Here is a 16,560-nt window from a genome sequence, read left to right on the forward strand (position 1 = left end):
TCCGACGAACCATCAAACAGGCAAAGAGTCAATACAGGGCTAAGATTGAATCGTACTACACTGGCTCTGACGCTCGTCGGATGTGGCAGGGCTTGAAAACTATTACAGACTACAAAGGGAAGCACAGCCGCGAGCTGCCCAGTGACACAAGCCTACCAGATGAGCTAAACCACTTCTATGCTCGCTTCGAGGCAAGCAACACTGAAGCATGCATGAGAGCACCAGCTGTTCCGGATGACTATGTGATCACGCTCTCCTTAGCCGATGTGAGTAAGACTTTTAAGCAGGTCAACATTCACAAGACCGCAGGGCCAGACGGATTACCAGGACGTGTACTCCGAGCATGTGCTGACCAACTGGCAAGTGTCTTCACTGTCATTTTCAACATGTCCCTGACTGAGTCTGTAATACCAACATGTTTCAAGCAGACCACCATAGTCCCCGTGCCCAAGGACTCTAAGATAACCTGCCTAAATGACTACCGACCCGTAGCACTGGCGTCTGTAGCCATGAAGTGCTTTGAAAGGCTGGTCATGGCTCACATCAACAGCATTATCCCAGAAACCCTAGACCCACTCCAATTTGCATACCGCCCCAACAGATCCACAGATGATGCAATCTCTATTGCACTCCACACTGCCCTTTCCCACCTGGACAAGAGGAACACCTACGTGAGAATGCTATTCATTGACTACAGCTCAGCATTCAACACCATAGTGCCCTCTAAGCTCATCACTAAGCTAAGGATCCTGGGACTAAACACCTCCCTCTGCAACTGGATCCTGGACTTCCTGACGGGCCGCCCCCAGGTGGTAAGGTGAGGTAACAACACATCTGCCACACTGATCCCCAACACGGGGGCCCCTCAGGGGTGCGTGCTCAGTCCCCTCCTGTACTCTCTGTTCACCCATGACTGCATGGCCAGGCACGACTCCAACACCATCATTAAGTTTGCCGACGACACAACAGTGGTAGGCCTGATCACCGACAACGATGAGACAGCCTATAGGGAGGAGGTCAGAGACCTGGCCGTGTGGTGCCAGGACAACAACCTCTCCCTCAACGTGACCAAGACAAAGGAGATGATTGTGGACTACAGGAAAAAAAAGAGGACTGAGCACGCCCCCATTCTCATCGACGGGGCTGTAGTGGAACAGGTTGAGAGCTTCAAGTTCCTTGGTGTCCACATCACCAACGAACTATCATGGTCCAAACAAACCAAGACAGTCGTGAAGAGGGCACGACAAAACCTATTCCCCCTCAGGAGACTGAAAAGATTTGGCATGGGTCCTCAGATCCTCAAAAAATTATACAGCTGCACCATCGAGAGCATCCTGACTGGTTGCATCACCGCCTGTTATGGCAACTGCTTGGCCTCCGACCGCAAGGCACTACAGAGGGTAGTGCGTACGGCCCAGTACATCACTGGGGCCAAGCTTCCTGCCATCCAGGACCTCTATACCAGGCGGTGTCAGAGGAAGGCCCTCAAAATTGTCAAAGACTCCAGCCACCCTAGCCATAGACTGTTCTCCCTGCTACCGCACGGCAAGCGGTACCGGAGTGCCAAGTCTAGGTCCAAAAGACTTCTCATCAGCTTCTACCCCCAAGCCATAAGACTCCTGAACAGCTAATCATGGCTACCCGGACTATTTGCACTGCCCCCCCACCCCATCCTTTTTACGCTGCTTCTACTCTGTTAATTATTTATGCATAGTCACTTTAACTCTACCCACATGTACATATTACTTCAACTATCTCAACTAGCCGGTGCCCCCGCACATTGACTCTGCACCGGTACCCCCCTGTATATATAGCCCCCTACTGTTATTTTATTTTACTTCTGCTCTTTTTTTTCTCAACACTTTTGTTGTTGTTGTTTTATTTTTACTTTTTTTGTTAAAAATAAATGCACTGTTGGTTAAGGGCTGTAAGTAAGCATTTCACAGTAATGTCTGCACCTGTTGTATTCGGCGCATGTGACCAATAACATTTGATTTGATTTGATTTGATTTGAAGAGGGAAGACTGGTGCTTGTATTAACAATACCTTGAGTGGGTAGTGGTAGGCTGGGGAAGGTACAGACCAGCAGAGTGGGTAGGCTGGGGAAGGTACAGACCAGCAGAGTGGGTAGTCTAGGGAAGGTACAGACCAGGAGAGTGGGTAGATTAGGGGAGGTACAGACAAGGAAAGTGGGTAGGCTGGGGAAGGTACAGACCAGGAGAGTGGGTAGTGGGTAGTCTAGGGAAGGTACAGACCAGCAGAGTGGGTAGGCTGGGGAAGGTACAGACCAGGAGAGCGGGTAGTGGGTAGTCTAGGGAAGGTACAGACCAGCAGAGTGGGTAGGCTGGGGAAGGTACAGACCAGGAAAGTGGGTAGTGGGTAGTCTAGGGAAGGTACAGACCAGCTGGTGGTACCAATTTACCAGACCTGTTGTTTGTCTCAAAACATCAGTGTTACTGTGAAGTGAATTGGGGAAATGATGCAGTGTACTGGATAAAGTTGTTCAGTGTTGAGTGTGTTACCTGTAAGTGTTGAGTGTTGAAGAAGTTCTGTTTTGAGTGTTAAAAAGTCTCAGATCTCATGGTTGTTTCTTCTTCTCTTTCCAGGTTTCATTCATACGTGTGGAGGGACATTAAAAGGAAAGAATGGTACTATAGAAAGTCCAGGTTTCCCATACGGATATCCTAATGGTGCCAACTGCACCTGGGTAATCGTAGCAGAACAAAAGAACAGGATTCATATAGTTTTTCAATCTTTCGCTGTGGAGGAGGAATATGACTTTTTATCGTTGTATGATGGACACCCACATCCAGCATACTTCCAGACAAGGTAAGAAACAACTGATCTCCAGGAAAGAAGGCCTTGAAATATGTTATCATGAATGAATGTCTGTTTGATGGGGGTGGGGAGGAGAGAGGGGGGAGGAGAGAGGGGGGAGGGGGAGAAAGATGGAGAGGGAGAGAGAGAGCGGGAGAGGGAGAGAGAGAGCGGGAGAGGGAGAGGGAGAGAGAGAGCGGGAGAGGGAGAGGGAGAGCGGGAGAGGGAGAGCGGGAGAGGGAGAGAGAGCAGGAGAGGGAGAGAGAGAGCGGGAGAGGGAGAGCGGGAGAGGGAGAGCAGGAGAGGGAGCGCGAGAAGGAGAGAGAGAGCGGGAGAGGGAGAGAGAGAGCGAGAGAGAGAGCGGGAGAGGAAGAGAGAGATACTGTAAATAACATGAGGAAGGAGCTTCAAGGGTGCTGTGCTAAAGTTCATCTTTCATATTTCCACAACAATGAATGTCTTGTTTGTGTCAGTGTGGTGACAGGAAGATAGCTGTTTCATGGAGGGACTGTATTGTTGGAAGATGTCTAGTCAGAACCACTGTTTCATGGAGGGACTGTATTGTTGGAAGATGTCTACTCAGAACCACTGTTTCATGTAGGGACTGTATTGTTGGAAGATGTCTAGTCAGAACCACTGTTTCATGGAGGGACTGTGTTGTTGGAAGATTTCTAGTCAGTACCACTGTTTCAAGGAGGGACTGTATTGTTTGAAGATTTCTAGTCAGGACCACTGTTTCATGGAGGGACTGTATTGTTGGAAGATTTCCAGTCAGAACCACTGTTTCATGGATGGACTGTATTGTTGGAAGATTTCCAGTCAGAACCACTGTTTCATGGAGGGACTGTATTGTTGGAAGATTTCTAGTCTGAACCGGTGAAATCTGACAGACACACAGAATCTGTCCCAAATTACACCATATTCCCCATGTAGGGCATCACTTTTGATCAGGACCCATCGGGAATAAGGTTCCATTTCTGATTCACACAGAGAGGATCTACAGACAGACAGACAGACAGACAGACAGACAGACAGACAGACAGACAGACAGTTGGAGACTTTATAAAGACTGGCGAGTGTCTGAATAGACATTTATATTCCAAAGCCTGCTATGAGGTGTTAGTGTGGCAGAGATCTCATAGTGAGACGCTCCAAAAGAAGGCCACAGAGGCACACAAAAGCCCTGTCATTTATTTGCAGCATGCCTGGAGTTATCTGAAACTAGACACAGGTTAGACCATAACGACAGAAGCAATTCAGAGGAGAAAAGCAGAAGCAAAATGAAGTATTCAAGAGATAAACAATTGAACTAGCTCTCTGGGAGATACTGTTGGACTGGCTCCATCTTGTTAACAGTATTATGACTGTTAGACTGGCTCTGTCTTGTTAACAGTATAATGACTGTTAGACTGGCTCCATCTTGTTAACAGTATAATGACTGTTGGACTGGATCCATCTTGTTAACAGTATAATGACTGTTAGACTGTCTCTGTCTTGTTAACAGTATAATGACTGTTAGACTGGCTCCGTCTTGTTAACAGTATAATGACTGTTAGACTGGATCCATCTTGTTAACAGTATAATGACTGTTGGACTGGATCCATCTTGTTAATAGTATAATGACTGTTAGACTGGCTTCGTCTTGTTAACAGTATAATGACTGTTAGACTGGCTCCATCTTGTTAACAGTATAATGACTGTTAGACTGGCTCCATCTTGTTAACAGTATAATGACTGTAAGACTGTCTCTGTCTTGTTAACAGTATAATGACTGTTAGACTGGCTCCGTCTTGTTAACAGTATAATGACTGTTAGACTGGATCCATCTTGTTAACAGTATAATGACGGTTAGACTGGCTCCATCTTGTTAACAGTATAATGACTGTTAAACTGGCTCCGTCTTGTTAACAGTATAATGACTGTCAGACTGGCTCCATCTTATTAACAGTATTATGACTGTTAGACTGGCTCCGTCTTGTTAACAGTATAATGACTGTTAGACTGGCTCCATCTTGTTAACAGTATAATGACTGTTAGACTGGCTCCGTCTTGTTAACAGTATAATGACTGTTAGACTGGCTCCATCTTGTTAACAGTATAATGACTGTTAGACTGGCTCCATCTTGTTAACAGTATAATGACTGTTAGACTGTCTCTGTCTTGTTAACAGTATAATGACTGTTAGACTGGCTCCGTCTTGTTAACAGTATAATGACTGTTAGACTGGATCCATCTTGTTAACAGTATAATGACGGTTAGACTGGCTCCATCTTGTTAACAGTATAATGACTGTTAGACTGGCTCCATCTTGTTAACAGTATAATGACTGTTAGACTGGCTCCATCTTGTTAACAGTATAATGACTGTTAGACTGTCTCTGTCTTGTTAACAGTATAATGACTGTTAGACTGGCTCCGTCTTGTTAACAGTATAATGACTGTTAGACTGGATCCATCTTGTTAACAGTATAATGACGGTTAGACTGGCTCCATCTTGTTAACAGTATAATGACTGTTAAACTGGCTCCGTCTTGTTAACAGTATAATGACTGTCAGACTGGCTCCGTCTTGTTAACAGTATAATGACTGTTAGACTAGCTCCATCTTGTTAACAACATAATGACTGTTAGACTGGCTCCATCTTGTTAACAGTATAATGACTGTTAGACTGTTGGCTCCATCTTGTTAACAGTAAAATGACTGTTAGACTGACTCCGTCTTGTTAACAGCATAATGATGACTGGCTCCATCTTGTTAACAATATAATGACTGTTAGACTGGAACCATCTTGTTAACAGTATGATGACTGTTGTACTGGCTCAGTCTTGTTAACAGTATAATGACTGTTAGACTGGCTCCGTCTTGTTAACAGTATTATGACTGTTAGACTGGCTCCATCTTGTTAACAGTATAATGACTGTTAGACTGGCTCCATCTTGTTAACAGTATAATGACTGTTAGACTGGCTCCATCTTGCTAACAGTATAATGACTCTTAGACTGGCTCCATCTTGTTAACAGTATAATGACTCTTAGACTGGCTCCGTCTTGTTAACAGTATAATGATTGTTAGTCTTGCTCCGTCTTGTTAACAGTATAATGACTGTTAGACTGGCTCCGTCTTGTTAACAGTATAATGACTGTTAGACTGGCTCTGTCTTGTTAACAGTATAATGACTGTTAGACTGGCTCCGTCTTGTTAACAGTATACTGCCTGTTAGACTGGCTCCATGTTGTTAACAGTATAATGACTGTTAGACTGGCTCCGTCTTGTTAACAATATTTTGACTGTTAGACTGGCTCCGTCTTGTTAACAGTATAATGACTGTTGGACTGGATCCATCTTGTTAACAGTAAAATGACTGTTAGACTGGCTCTGTCTTGTTAACAGTATAATGACTGTTAAACTGGCTCCGTCTTGTTAACAGTATAATGACTGTTAGACTGGCTCCATCTTGTTAACAGTATAATGACTGTTAGACTGTCTCTGTCTTGTTAACAGTATAATGACTGTTAGACTGGCTCCGTCTTGTTAACAGTATAATGACTGTTAGACTGGATCCATCTTGTTAACAGTATAATGACGGTTAGACTGGCTCCATCTTGTTAACAGTATAATGACTGTTAGACTGGCTCCATCTTGTTAACAGTATAATGACTGTTAGACTGTTGGCTCCATCTTGTTAACAGTAAAATGACTGTTAGACTGACTCCGTCTTGTTAACAGCATAATGATGACTGGCTCCATCTTGTTAACAATATAATGACTGTTAGACTGGAACCATCTTGTTAACAGTATGATGACTGTTGTACTGGCTCAGTCTTGTTAACAGTATAATGACTGTTAGACTGGCTCCGTCGTGTTAACAGTATTATGACAGTTAGACTGGCTCCATCTTGTTAACAGTATAATGACTGTTAGACTGGCTCCATCTTGTTAACAGTATAATGACTGTTAGACTGGCTCCATCTTGCTAACAGTATAATGACTCTTAGACTGGCTCCATCTTGTTAACAGTATAATGACTCTTAGACTGGCTCCGTCTTGTTAACAGTATAATGACTGTTAGACTAGCTCCGTCTTGTTAACAACATAATGACTGTTAGACTGGCTCCATCTTGTTAACAGTATAATGACTGTTAGACTGTTGGCTCCATCTTGTTAACAGTATGATGACTGTTGAACTGGCTCAGTTTTTGTTAACAGTATAATGCCTGTTAGACTGGCTCCATCTTGTTAACAGTATAATGACTGTTAGACTGGCTCTATCTTGTTAACAGTTCAATTACTGTTTGACTGTTTTACTCCATCACTTGTTAACAGTATAATGACTGTTGGACTGTTGTCTCCATTTGTTAACAGTATGATGACTGATGTCTCCGTCTTGTTAACCGTATAATGATTGTTAGTCTTGCTCCGTCTTGTTAAGAGTATAATGACTGTTAGACTGGCTCCGTCTTGTTAACAGTATAATGACTGTTAGACTGGCTCTGTCTTGTTAACAGTATAATGACTGTTAGACTGGCTCCGTCTTGTTAACAGTATACTGCCTGTTAGACTGGCTCCATGTTGTTAACAGTATAATGACTGTTAGACTGGCTCCGTCTTGTTAACAATATTTTGACTGTTAGACTGGCTCCGTCTTGTTAACAGTATAATGACTGTTGGACTGGATCCATCTTGTTAACAGTATAATGACTGTTGGACTAGATCCATCTTGTTAACAGTAAAATGAATGTTAGACTGGCTCTGTCTTGTTAACAGTATAATGACTGTTAGACTTGCTCCGTCTTGTTAACAGTATAATAACTGTTAGACTAGCTCTGTCTTGTTAACAGCATAATGACTGTTAGACTGGCTCTATCTTGTTAACTGTTCAATTACTGTTCGACTGTTGGCTCCATCATTTGTTAACAGTATAATGACTATTAGACTGTTGTCTCCATTTGTTAACAGTATGATGACTGTTAGACTGGCTCCGTCTTGTTAACAGTATAATGACTGTTAGACTGGCTCCATCTTGTTAACGGTATAATGACTGTTAGACTGGCTCTGTCTTGTTAACAGTATAATGACTGTTTGACTGTTTTACTCCATCACTTGTTAACAGTATAATGACTGTTGGACTGTTGTCTCCATTTGTTAACAGTATGATGACTGATGTCTCCGTCTTGTTAACAGTATAATGATTGTTAGTCTTGCTCCGTCTTGTTAACAGTATAATGACTGTTAGACTGGCTCCGTCTTGTTAACAGTATAATGACTGTTAGACTGGCTCTGTCTTGTTAACAGTAAAATGACTGTTAGACTGGCTCCGTCTTGTTAACAGTATACTGCCTGTTAGACTGGCTCCATGTTGTTAACAGTATAATGACTGTTAGACTGGCTCCGTCTTGTTAACAATATTTTGACTGTTAGACTGGCTCCGTCTTGTTAACAGTATAATGACTGTTGGACTGGATCCATCTTGTTAACAGTATAATGACTGTTGGACTAGATCCATCTTGTTAACAGTAAAATGACTGTTAGACTGGCTCTGTCTTGTTAACAGTATAATGACTGTTAGACTTGCTCCGTCTTGTTAACAGTATAATAACTGTTAGACTAGCTCTGTCTTGTTAACAGCATAATGACTGTTAGACTGGCTCTATCTTGTTAACTGTTCAATTACTGTTCGACTGTTGGCTCCATCACTTGTTAACAGTATAATGACTATTAGACTGTTGTCTCCATTTGTTAACAGTATGATGACTGTTAGACTGGCTCCGTCTTGTTAACAGTATAATGACTGTTAGACTGGCTCCATCTTGTTAACGGTATAATGACTGTTAGACTGGCTCTGTCTTGTTAACAGTATAATGACTGTTAGACTGGCTCCATCTTGTTAACGGTATAATGACTGTTAGACTGGCTCTGTCTTGTTAACAGTATAATGACTGTTAGACTGGCTCCATCTTGTTAACAGTATAATGACTGAAGGCTCTGTCTTGTTAACAGTATAATGACTGTTAGACTAGCTCCGTCTTGTTAATGGTATAATGATTGTTAGACTGGCTTCATCTTGTTAACAGTATAATGACCGTTAGACTGGCTCCATCTTGTTAACAGTATAATGACTGTTAGACTTGCCTCATCTTGTTAGCAGTATAATGACTGTTATACTGGCTCCGTCTTGTTAACAGTATAATGACTGTTAGACTGGCTCCATCTTGTTAACATTATAATAACTGTTAGACTGGCTCCATCTTGTTAAAATACAATGACTGTTAGACTGGCTCCGTCTTGTTAACAGTATAATGACTGTTAGACTAGCTCCATCTTGTTAACGGTATAATGACTGTTAGACTGGCTCCATCTTATTAACAGTATAATGACTGTTAGACTGGCTTCATCTTGTTAACAGTATAATGACTGTTAGACTGGCTCCGTCTTGTTAACAGTTTAATGACTGTTAGACTGGCTCTATCTTGTTAACTGTTCAATTACTGTTCGACTGTTGGCTCCATCACTTGTTAACAGTATAATGACTAACGAGTTGTACAAGGCCATTAATCAACAGGAAAACGCTCATCCAGATGCAGCGCTCCTAGTAGCAGGGGACTTTAATGCAGGGAAACTTAAATCCGTTCTACCTCATTTCTACCAGCATGTTAAATGTGCAACCAGAGGGGAAAAAACTCTAGACCACCTTTACTCCACACACAGAGACGCATACAAAGCTCTCCCTCGCCCTCCATTTGGCAAATCTGACCATAACTCTATCCTCCTGATTCCTGCTTATAAGCAAAAACTGAAGCAGGAAGCACCAGTGATTCGGCTAATAAAAAAGTGGTCAGATGACGCAGATGCTAAGCTACAGGACTGTTTTGCTAGCACAGACTGGAACATGTTCCGGGATTCTTCAGACAGCATTGAGGAGTACACCACATCAGTCACTGGCTTCATCAATAAGTGCATCGATGATGTCGTCCCCACAGTGACCGTACGTACATACCCCAACCAGAAGCCATGGATTACAGGAAACATCCGCACTGAGCTAAAGGGTAGAGCTGCCGCTTTCAAGGAACGGGACTCTAACCCGGACGCTTATAAGAAATCCCGCTATGACCTCCGACGAACCATCAAACAGGCAAAGAGTCAATACAGGTCTAAGATTGAATCATACTACACTGGCTCTGACGCTCGTCGGATGTGGCAGGGCTTGAAAACTATTACAGACTACAAAGGGAAGCACAGCCGCGAGCTGCCCAGTGACACAAGCCTACCAGACGAGCTAAACCACTTCTATGCTCGCTTCGAGGCAAGCAACACTGAAGCATGCATGAGAGCACCAGCTGTTCCGGACGACTATGTGATCACGCTCTCCGTAGCCGATGTGAGTAAGACTTTTAAGCAGGTCAACATTCACAAGGCCGCAGGGCCAGACGGATTACCAGGACGTGTACTCCGAGCATGTGCTGACCAACTGGCAAGTGTCTTCACTGACATTTTCAACATGTCCCTGACTGAGTCTGTAATACCAACATGTTTCAAGCAGACCACCATAGTCCCCGTGCCCAAGAACGCTAAGATAACCTGCCTAAATGACTACCGACCCGTGGCACTGACGTCTGTAGCCATGAAGTGCTTTGAAAGACTGGTCATGGCTCACATCAACAGCATAATCCCAGAAACCCTAGACCCACTCCAATTTGCATACCGCCCCAACAGATCCACAGATGATGCAATCTCTATCGCACTCCACACTGCCCTTTCCCACCTGGACAAGAGGAACACCTACGTGAGAATGCTATTCATTGACTACAGCTCAGCATTCAACACCATAGTGCCCTCAAAGCTCATCACTAAGCTAAGGATCCTGGGAATAAACACCTCCCTCTGCAACTGGATCCTGGACTTCCTGACGGGCCGCCCCCAGGTGGTAAGGGTAGGTAACAACACATCTGCCACACTGATCCTCAACACGGGGGCCCCTCAGGGGTGCGTGCTCAGTCCCCTCCTGTACTCTCTGTTCACCCATGACTGCATGGCCAGGCACGACTCCAACACCATCATTAAGTTTGCCGACGACACAACAGTGGTAGGCCTGATCACCGACAACGATGAGACAGCCTATAGGGAGGAGGTCAGAGATCTGGCCGTGTGGTGCCAGGACAACAACCTCTCCCTCAACGTGACCAAGACAAAGGAGATGATTGTGGACTACAGGAAAAAAAAGAGGACTGAGCACGCCCCCATTCTCATCGACGGGGCTGTAGTGGAACAGGTTGAGAGCTTCAAGTTCCTTGGTGTCCACATCACCAACGAACTATCATGGTCCAAACACACCAAGACAGTCGTGAAGAGGGCACGACAAAGCCTATTCCCCCTCAGGAGACTAAAAAGATTTGGCATGGGTCCTCAGATCCTCAAAAAATTCTACAGCTGCACCATCGAGAGCATCCTGACTGGTTGCATCACCGCCTGGTATGGCAACTGCTTGGCCTCTGACCGCAAGGCACTACAGAGGGTAGTGCGTACGGCCCAGTACATCACTGGGGCAAAGCTCCCTGCCATCCAGGACCTCTATACCAGGCGGTGTCAGAGGAAGGCCCTCAAAATTGTCAAAGACTCCAGTCACCCTAGTCATAGACTGTTCTCTCTGCTACCGCACGGCAAGCGGTACCGGAGTGCCAAGTCTAGGTCCAAAAGACTTCTCAACAGCTTCTACCCCCAAGCCATAAGACTCCTGAACAGCTAATCATGGCTACCCGGACTATTTGCACTGCCCCCCCACCCCATCCTTTTTACGCTGCTGCTACTCTGTTAAGTATTTATGCATAGTCACTTTAACTCTACCCACATGTACATATTACCTCAACTACCTCAACTAGCCGGTGCCCCCGCACATTGACTATGCAACGGTACCCCCCTGTATATATAGCCTCCCTACTGTCACTTTATTCTATTGTATATATAGCCTCCCTACTGTCACTTTATTTTTTACTTCTGCTCTTTTTTTCTCAACACTTTTTTGTTGTTGTTTTATTCTTACTTTTTTGTTTAAAATAAATGCACTGTTGGTTAAGGGCTGTAAGTAAGCATTTCACTGTAATGTCTGCACCTGTTGTATTCGGCGCATGTGACCAATAAAATTTGATTTGATTTGATTTGATTTATTAGACTGTTGTCTCCATTTGTTAACAGTATGATGACTGTTAGACTGGCTCCGTCTTGTTAACAGTATAATGACTGTTAGACTGGCTCCATCTTGTTAACGGTATAATGACTGTTAGACTGGCTCTGTCTTGTTAACAGTATAATGACTGTTAGACTGGCTCCGTCAGTTAACAGTATAATGATTGTTAGACTGGCTCCATCTTGTTAACAGTATAATGACTGAAGGCTCTGTCTTGTTAACAGTATAATGACTGTTAGACTAGCTCCGTCTTGTTAATGGTATAATGATTGTTAGACTGGCTTCATCTTGTTAACAGTATAATGACCGTTAGACTGGCTCCATCTTGTTAACAGTATAATGACTGTTAGACTTGCCTCATCTTGTTAGCAGTATAATGACTGTTATACTGGCTCCGTCTTGTTAACAGTATAATGACTGTTAGACTGGCTCCATCTTGTTAACATTATAATAACTGTTAGACTGGCTCCATCTTGTTAAAATACAATGACTGTTAGACTGGCTCCGTCTTGTTAACAGTATAATGCCTGTTAGACTGTTGGCTCCGTCTTGTTAACAGTAAAATGACTGTTATACTGGCTCTGTCTTGTTAACAGTACATTGACTGTTATACTGGCTCCATCTTGTTAACAGTTTAATGACTGTTAGACTGGCTCCATCTTGTTAAAAGTACAATGACTGTTTGACTGGCTCCGTCTTGTTAACAGTATACTGCCTGTTAGACTGGCTCCATGTTGTTAACAGTATAATGACTGTTAGACTGGCTCTGTCTTGTTAACAATATTTTGACTGTTAGACTGGCTCCGTCTTGTTAACAGTATAATGACTGTTGGACTGGATCCATCTTGTTAACAGTATAATGACTGTTGGACTAGATCCATCTTGTTAACAGTAAAATGACTGTTAGACTGGCTCTGTCTTGTTAACAGTATAATGACTGTTAGACTTGCTCCGTCTTGTTAACAGTATAATAACTGTTAGACTGGCTCTGTCTTGTTAACAGCATAATGACTGTTAGACTGGCTCTATCTTGTTAACTGTTCAATTACTGTTCGACTGTTGGCTCCATCACTTGTTAACAGTATAATGACTATTAGACTGTTGTCTCCATTTGTTAACAGTATGATGACTGTTAGACTGGCTCCGTCTTGTTAACAGTATAATGACTGTTAGACTGGCTCCATCTTGTTAACGGTATAATGACTGTTAGACTGGCTCTGTCTTGTTAACAGTATAATGACTGTTAGACTGGCTCCGTCAGTTAACAGTATAATGATTGTTAGACTGGCTCCATCTTGTTAACAGTATAATGACTGAAGGCTCTGTCTTGTTAACAGTATAATGACTGTTAGACTAGCTCCGTCTTGTTAATGGTATAATGATTGTTAGACTGGCTTCATCTTGTTAACAGTATAATGACCGTTAGACTGGCTCCATCTTGTTAACAGTATAATGACTGTTAGACTTGCCTCATCTTGTTAGCAGTATAATGACTGTTATACTGGCTCCGTCTTGTTAACAGTATAATGACTGTTAGACTGGCTCCATCTTGTTAACATTATAATAACTGTTAGACTGGCTCCATCTTGTTAAAATACAATGACTGTTAGACTGGCTCCGTCTTGTTAACAGTATAATGACTGTTAGACTAGCTCCATCTTGTTAACGGTATAATGACTGTTAGACTGGCTCCATCTTGTTAACAGTATAATGACTGTTAGACTGGCTTCATCTTGTTAACAGTATAATGACTGTTAGACTGGCTCCGTCTTGTTAACAGTTTAATGACTGTTAGACTGGCTCAGTCAGTTAACAGTATAATGATTGTTAGACTGGCTCCATCTTGTTAACAGTATAATGACTGAAGGCTCCATGTTGTTAACAGTATAATGACTGTTAGACTGGCTCCATCTTTTTAGCAGTATAATGACTGTTAGACTGGCTCCATCTTGTTAACAGTATAATGACTGTTAGACTGGCTTCATCTTGTTAACAGTATAATGACTGTTAGACTGGCTCCATCTTGTTAACAGTATAATGACTGTTAGACTGGCTCCGTCTTGTTAACAATTTAATGACTGTTAGACTGGCTCTGTCAGTTAACAGTATAATGATTGTTAGACTGGCTCCATCTTTTTAACAGCATAATGACTGAAGGCTCCGTCTTGTTAACAGTATAATGACTGAAGGCTCCATGTTGTTAACAGTATAATGACTGTTAGACTGGCTCCATCTTGTTAACAGTATAATTACTGTTAGACTGGCTCCATGTTGTTAACAGTATAATGACTGTTAGACTGGCTCCGTCTTGTTAACAGTATTTTGACTGTTAGACTGGCTCCGTCTTGTTAACAGTATAATGACTGTTAGACTGGATCCGTCTTGTTAACAGTATAATGACTGTTAGACTGGCTCCGTCTTGTTAACAGTACATTGACTGTTAGACTGGCTCCATCTTGTTAACAGTATAATGACTGTTAGTCTGGCTCCATCACTTGTTAACAGTATATTGACTGATAGACTGTTGTCTCCATTTGTTAACAGTATAATGATTTTTAGACTGGCTCCGTCTTGTTAACAGTATAATGACTGAAGGCTCTGTCTTGTTAACAGTATAATGACTGTTAGACTTGCTCCGTCTTGTTAACAGTATAATGAATGTTAGATTGGCTCCGTCTTGTTAACAGTATAATGACTGTTAGACTGGCTCCATCTTGTTAACAGTATAATGACTGTTGGACTGGATCCATCTTGTTAACAGTATAATGACTGTTAGACTGGCTCCATCTTGTTAACAGTATAATGCCTGTTAGACTGTTGGCTCCGTCTTGTTAACAGTAAAATGACTGTTATACTGGCTCTGTCTTGTTAACAGTACATTGACTGTTATACTGGCTCCATCTTGTTAACAGTTTAATGACTGTTAGACTGGCTCCATCTTGTTAAAAGTACAATGACTGTTTGACTGGCTCCGTCTTGTTAACAGTATAATGACTGTTAGACTGTCTCTATCTTGTTAACAGTATCCCAGAATTCCTAGACCCACTACAATTTGCATATCGCCCCAACAGATCCACAGATAATGCAATCTCTATTGCGCTCCACACTGCCCTTTCACACCTGGACAAAAGCAACACCTATGTGAGAATGCTATTAATTGACTACAGATCAGCGTTCAACACCATAGTGCCCTCAAAGCTCATCACTAAGCTAAGTACCCTGGGACTAAACACCTCCCTCTGTAACTGGAGCCTGGACTTGATGGGCCGGCCCCAGGTGGTAAGGGTAGGTAACTACACATCCGCCACACTGATCCTCAACACGGGGGCCCCTCAGGGGTGCGTGCTCAGTCCCCTCCTGTACTCCCTGTTCACTCATGACTGCATGGCCAGGCACGACTCCAACGCCATCATTAAGTTTGCAGATGACACAACAGTGGTAGGCCTGATCACCGACAACGACGAGACAGCCTATAGGGAGGAGGTCAGAGACCTGGCCGTGTGGTACCAGGACAACAACCTCTCCCTCAACATGATCAAGACAAAGGAGATGATTGTGGACTACAGGAAAAAGAACGCCCCCATTCTCATCAACGGGGCTGTAGTGGAGCAGGTTGAGAGCTTCAAGTTCCTTGGTGTCCACATCACCAACAAACTAACATGGTCCAAGCACACCAAGACAGTCGTGAAGAGGGTACGACAAAACAAAACCTATTCTCCCTAAGGAGACTGAAAAGATTTGGCATGTGACCTCAGATCCTCAAAAGGTTCTACAGCTGCACCATCGAGAGCATCTTGACTGGTTGCATCACTGCCTGGTATGGCAACTGCTCGGCCTCTGACCGCAAGGCACTACAGAGGGTAGTGCGTACGGCCCAGTACATTGTCAAAGACTCTAAACATTGTCAAAGACTCCAGCCACCCTAGTCATAGACTGTTCTCTCTGCTACCGCACGGCAAGCGGTACCGGAGCGCCAAGTGTAGGTCCAAGAGGCTTCTAAACAGCTTCTACCCCCAAGCCATAAGACTCCTGAACATCTAATCAAATGGCTACCCAGACTATTCGCATTGCCCCCCACCCCTCTTTTACACTGCTGCTACTCTCTGTTTATTATCTATGCATAGTCACTTTAATAACTCTACCTACATGTACATATTACCTCAATTACCTCAACTAACCGGTGCCCCTGCACATTGACTCGGTACCGGTACCCCCTGTATACAGCCTCGCTATTGTTATTTTTACTGCTGCTCTTTAATTATTTGTTACTTTTATTATTGTATTTTTTGTGATATTTTTTGGGGTATTCTTTCTTAAAACGTCATTGTTGGTTAAGGGCTTGTCAGGAAGCATTTCACTGTAAGGTCTACTACACCTGTTGTGTTCGGCACATGTGACAAAAGCCACAATTAATTTTGAACCAAAAATAATCAGTGTGTCTGTGATAAACCTGATTAGAGAGTATTTCTATTGATCTCTGTATTGTCTTTGCTGTGTTAAGATATCTTGCCCAGCTACGAGTTACTGTACGGTACATTTAATCCTCACGGTGCTGAAGAGTGGTAG

General features: G+C 43.2%; 1 protein-coding gene across 1 annotated transcript in view; it reads left to right on the forward strand.

The window, feature by feature from the left end:
* LOC311126986 (CUB and sushi domain-containing protein 3-like) overlaps positions 1–16,560 on the forward strand; it is a gene marked incomplete at both ends in the record, with an annotated part of 648,334 nt that overhangs the window by 22,366 nt on the left and 609,408 nt on the right. The window contains one exon of the mRNA XM_084158716.1: positions 2,607–2,829. Coding sequence (XP_084014842.1) covers positions 2,607–2,829 — 223 coding nt within the window. The remainder of the gene's footprint in view (positions 1–2,606; positions 2,830–16,560) is intronic.

The sequence above is a fragment of the Coregonus lavaretus genome (genome assembly GCF_964263955.1).
Source record: "Coregonus lavaretus genome assembly, chromosome: 3".
NCBI classification, from domain to species: domain Eukaryota; kingdom Metazoa; phylum Chordata; class Actinopteri; order Salmoniformes; family Salmonidae; genus Coregonus; species Coregonus lavaretus.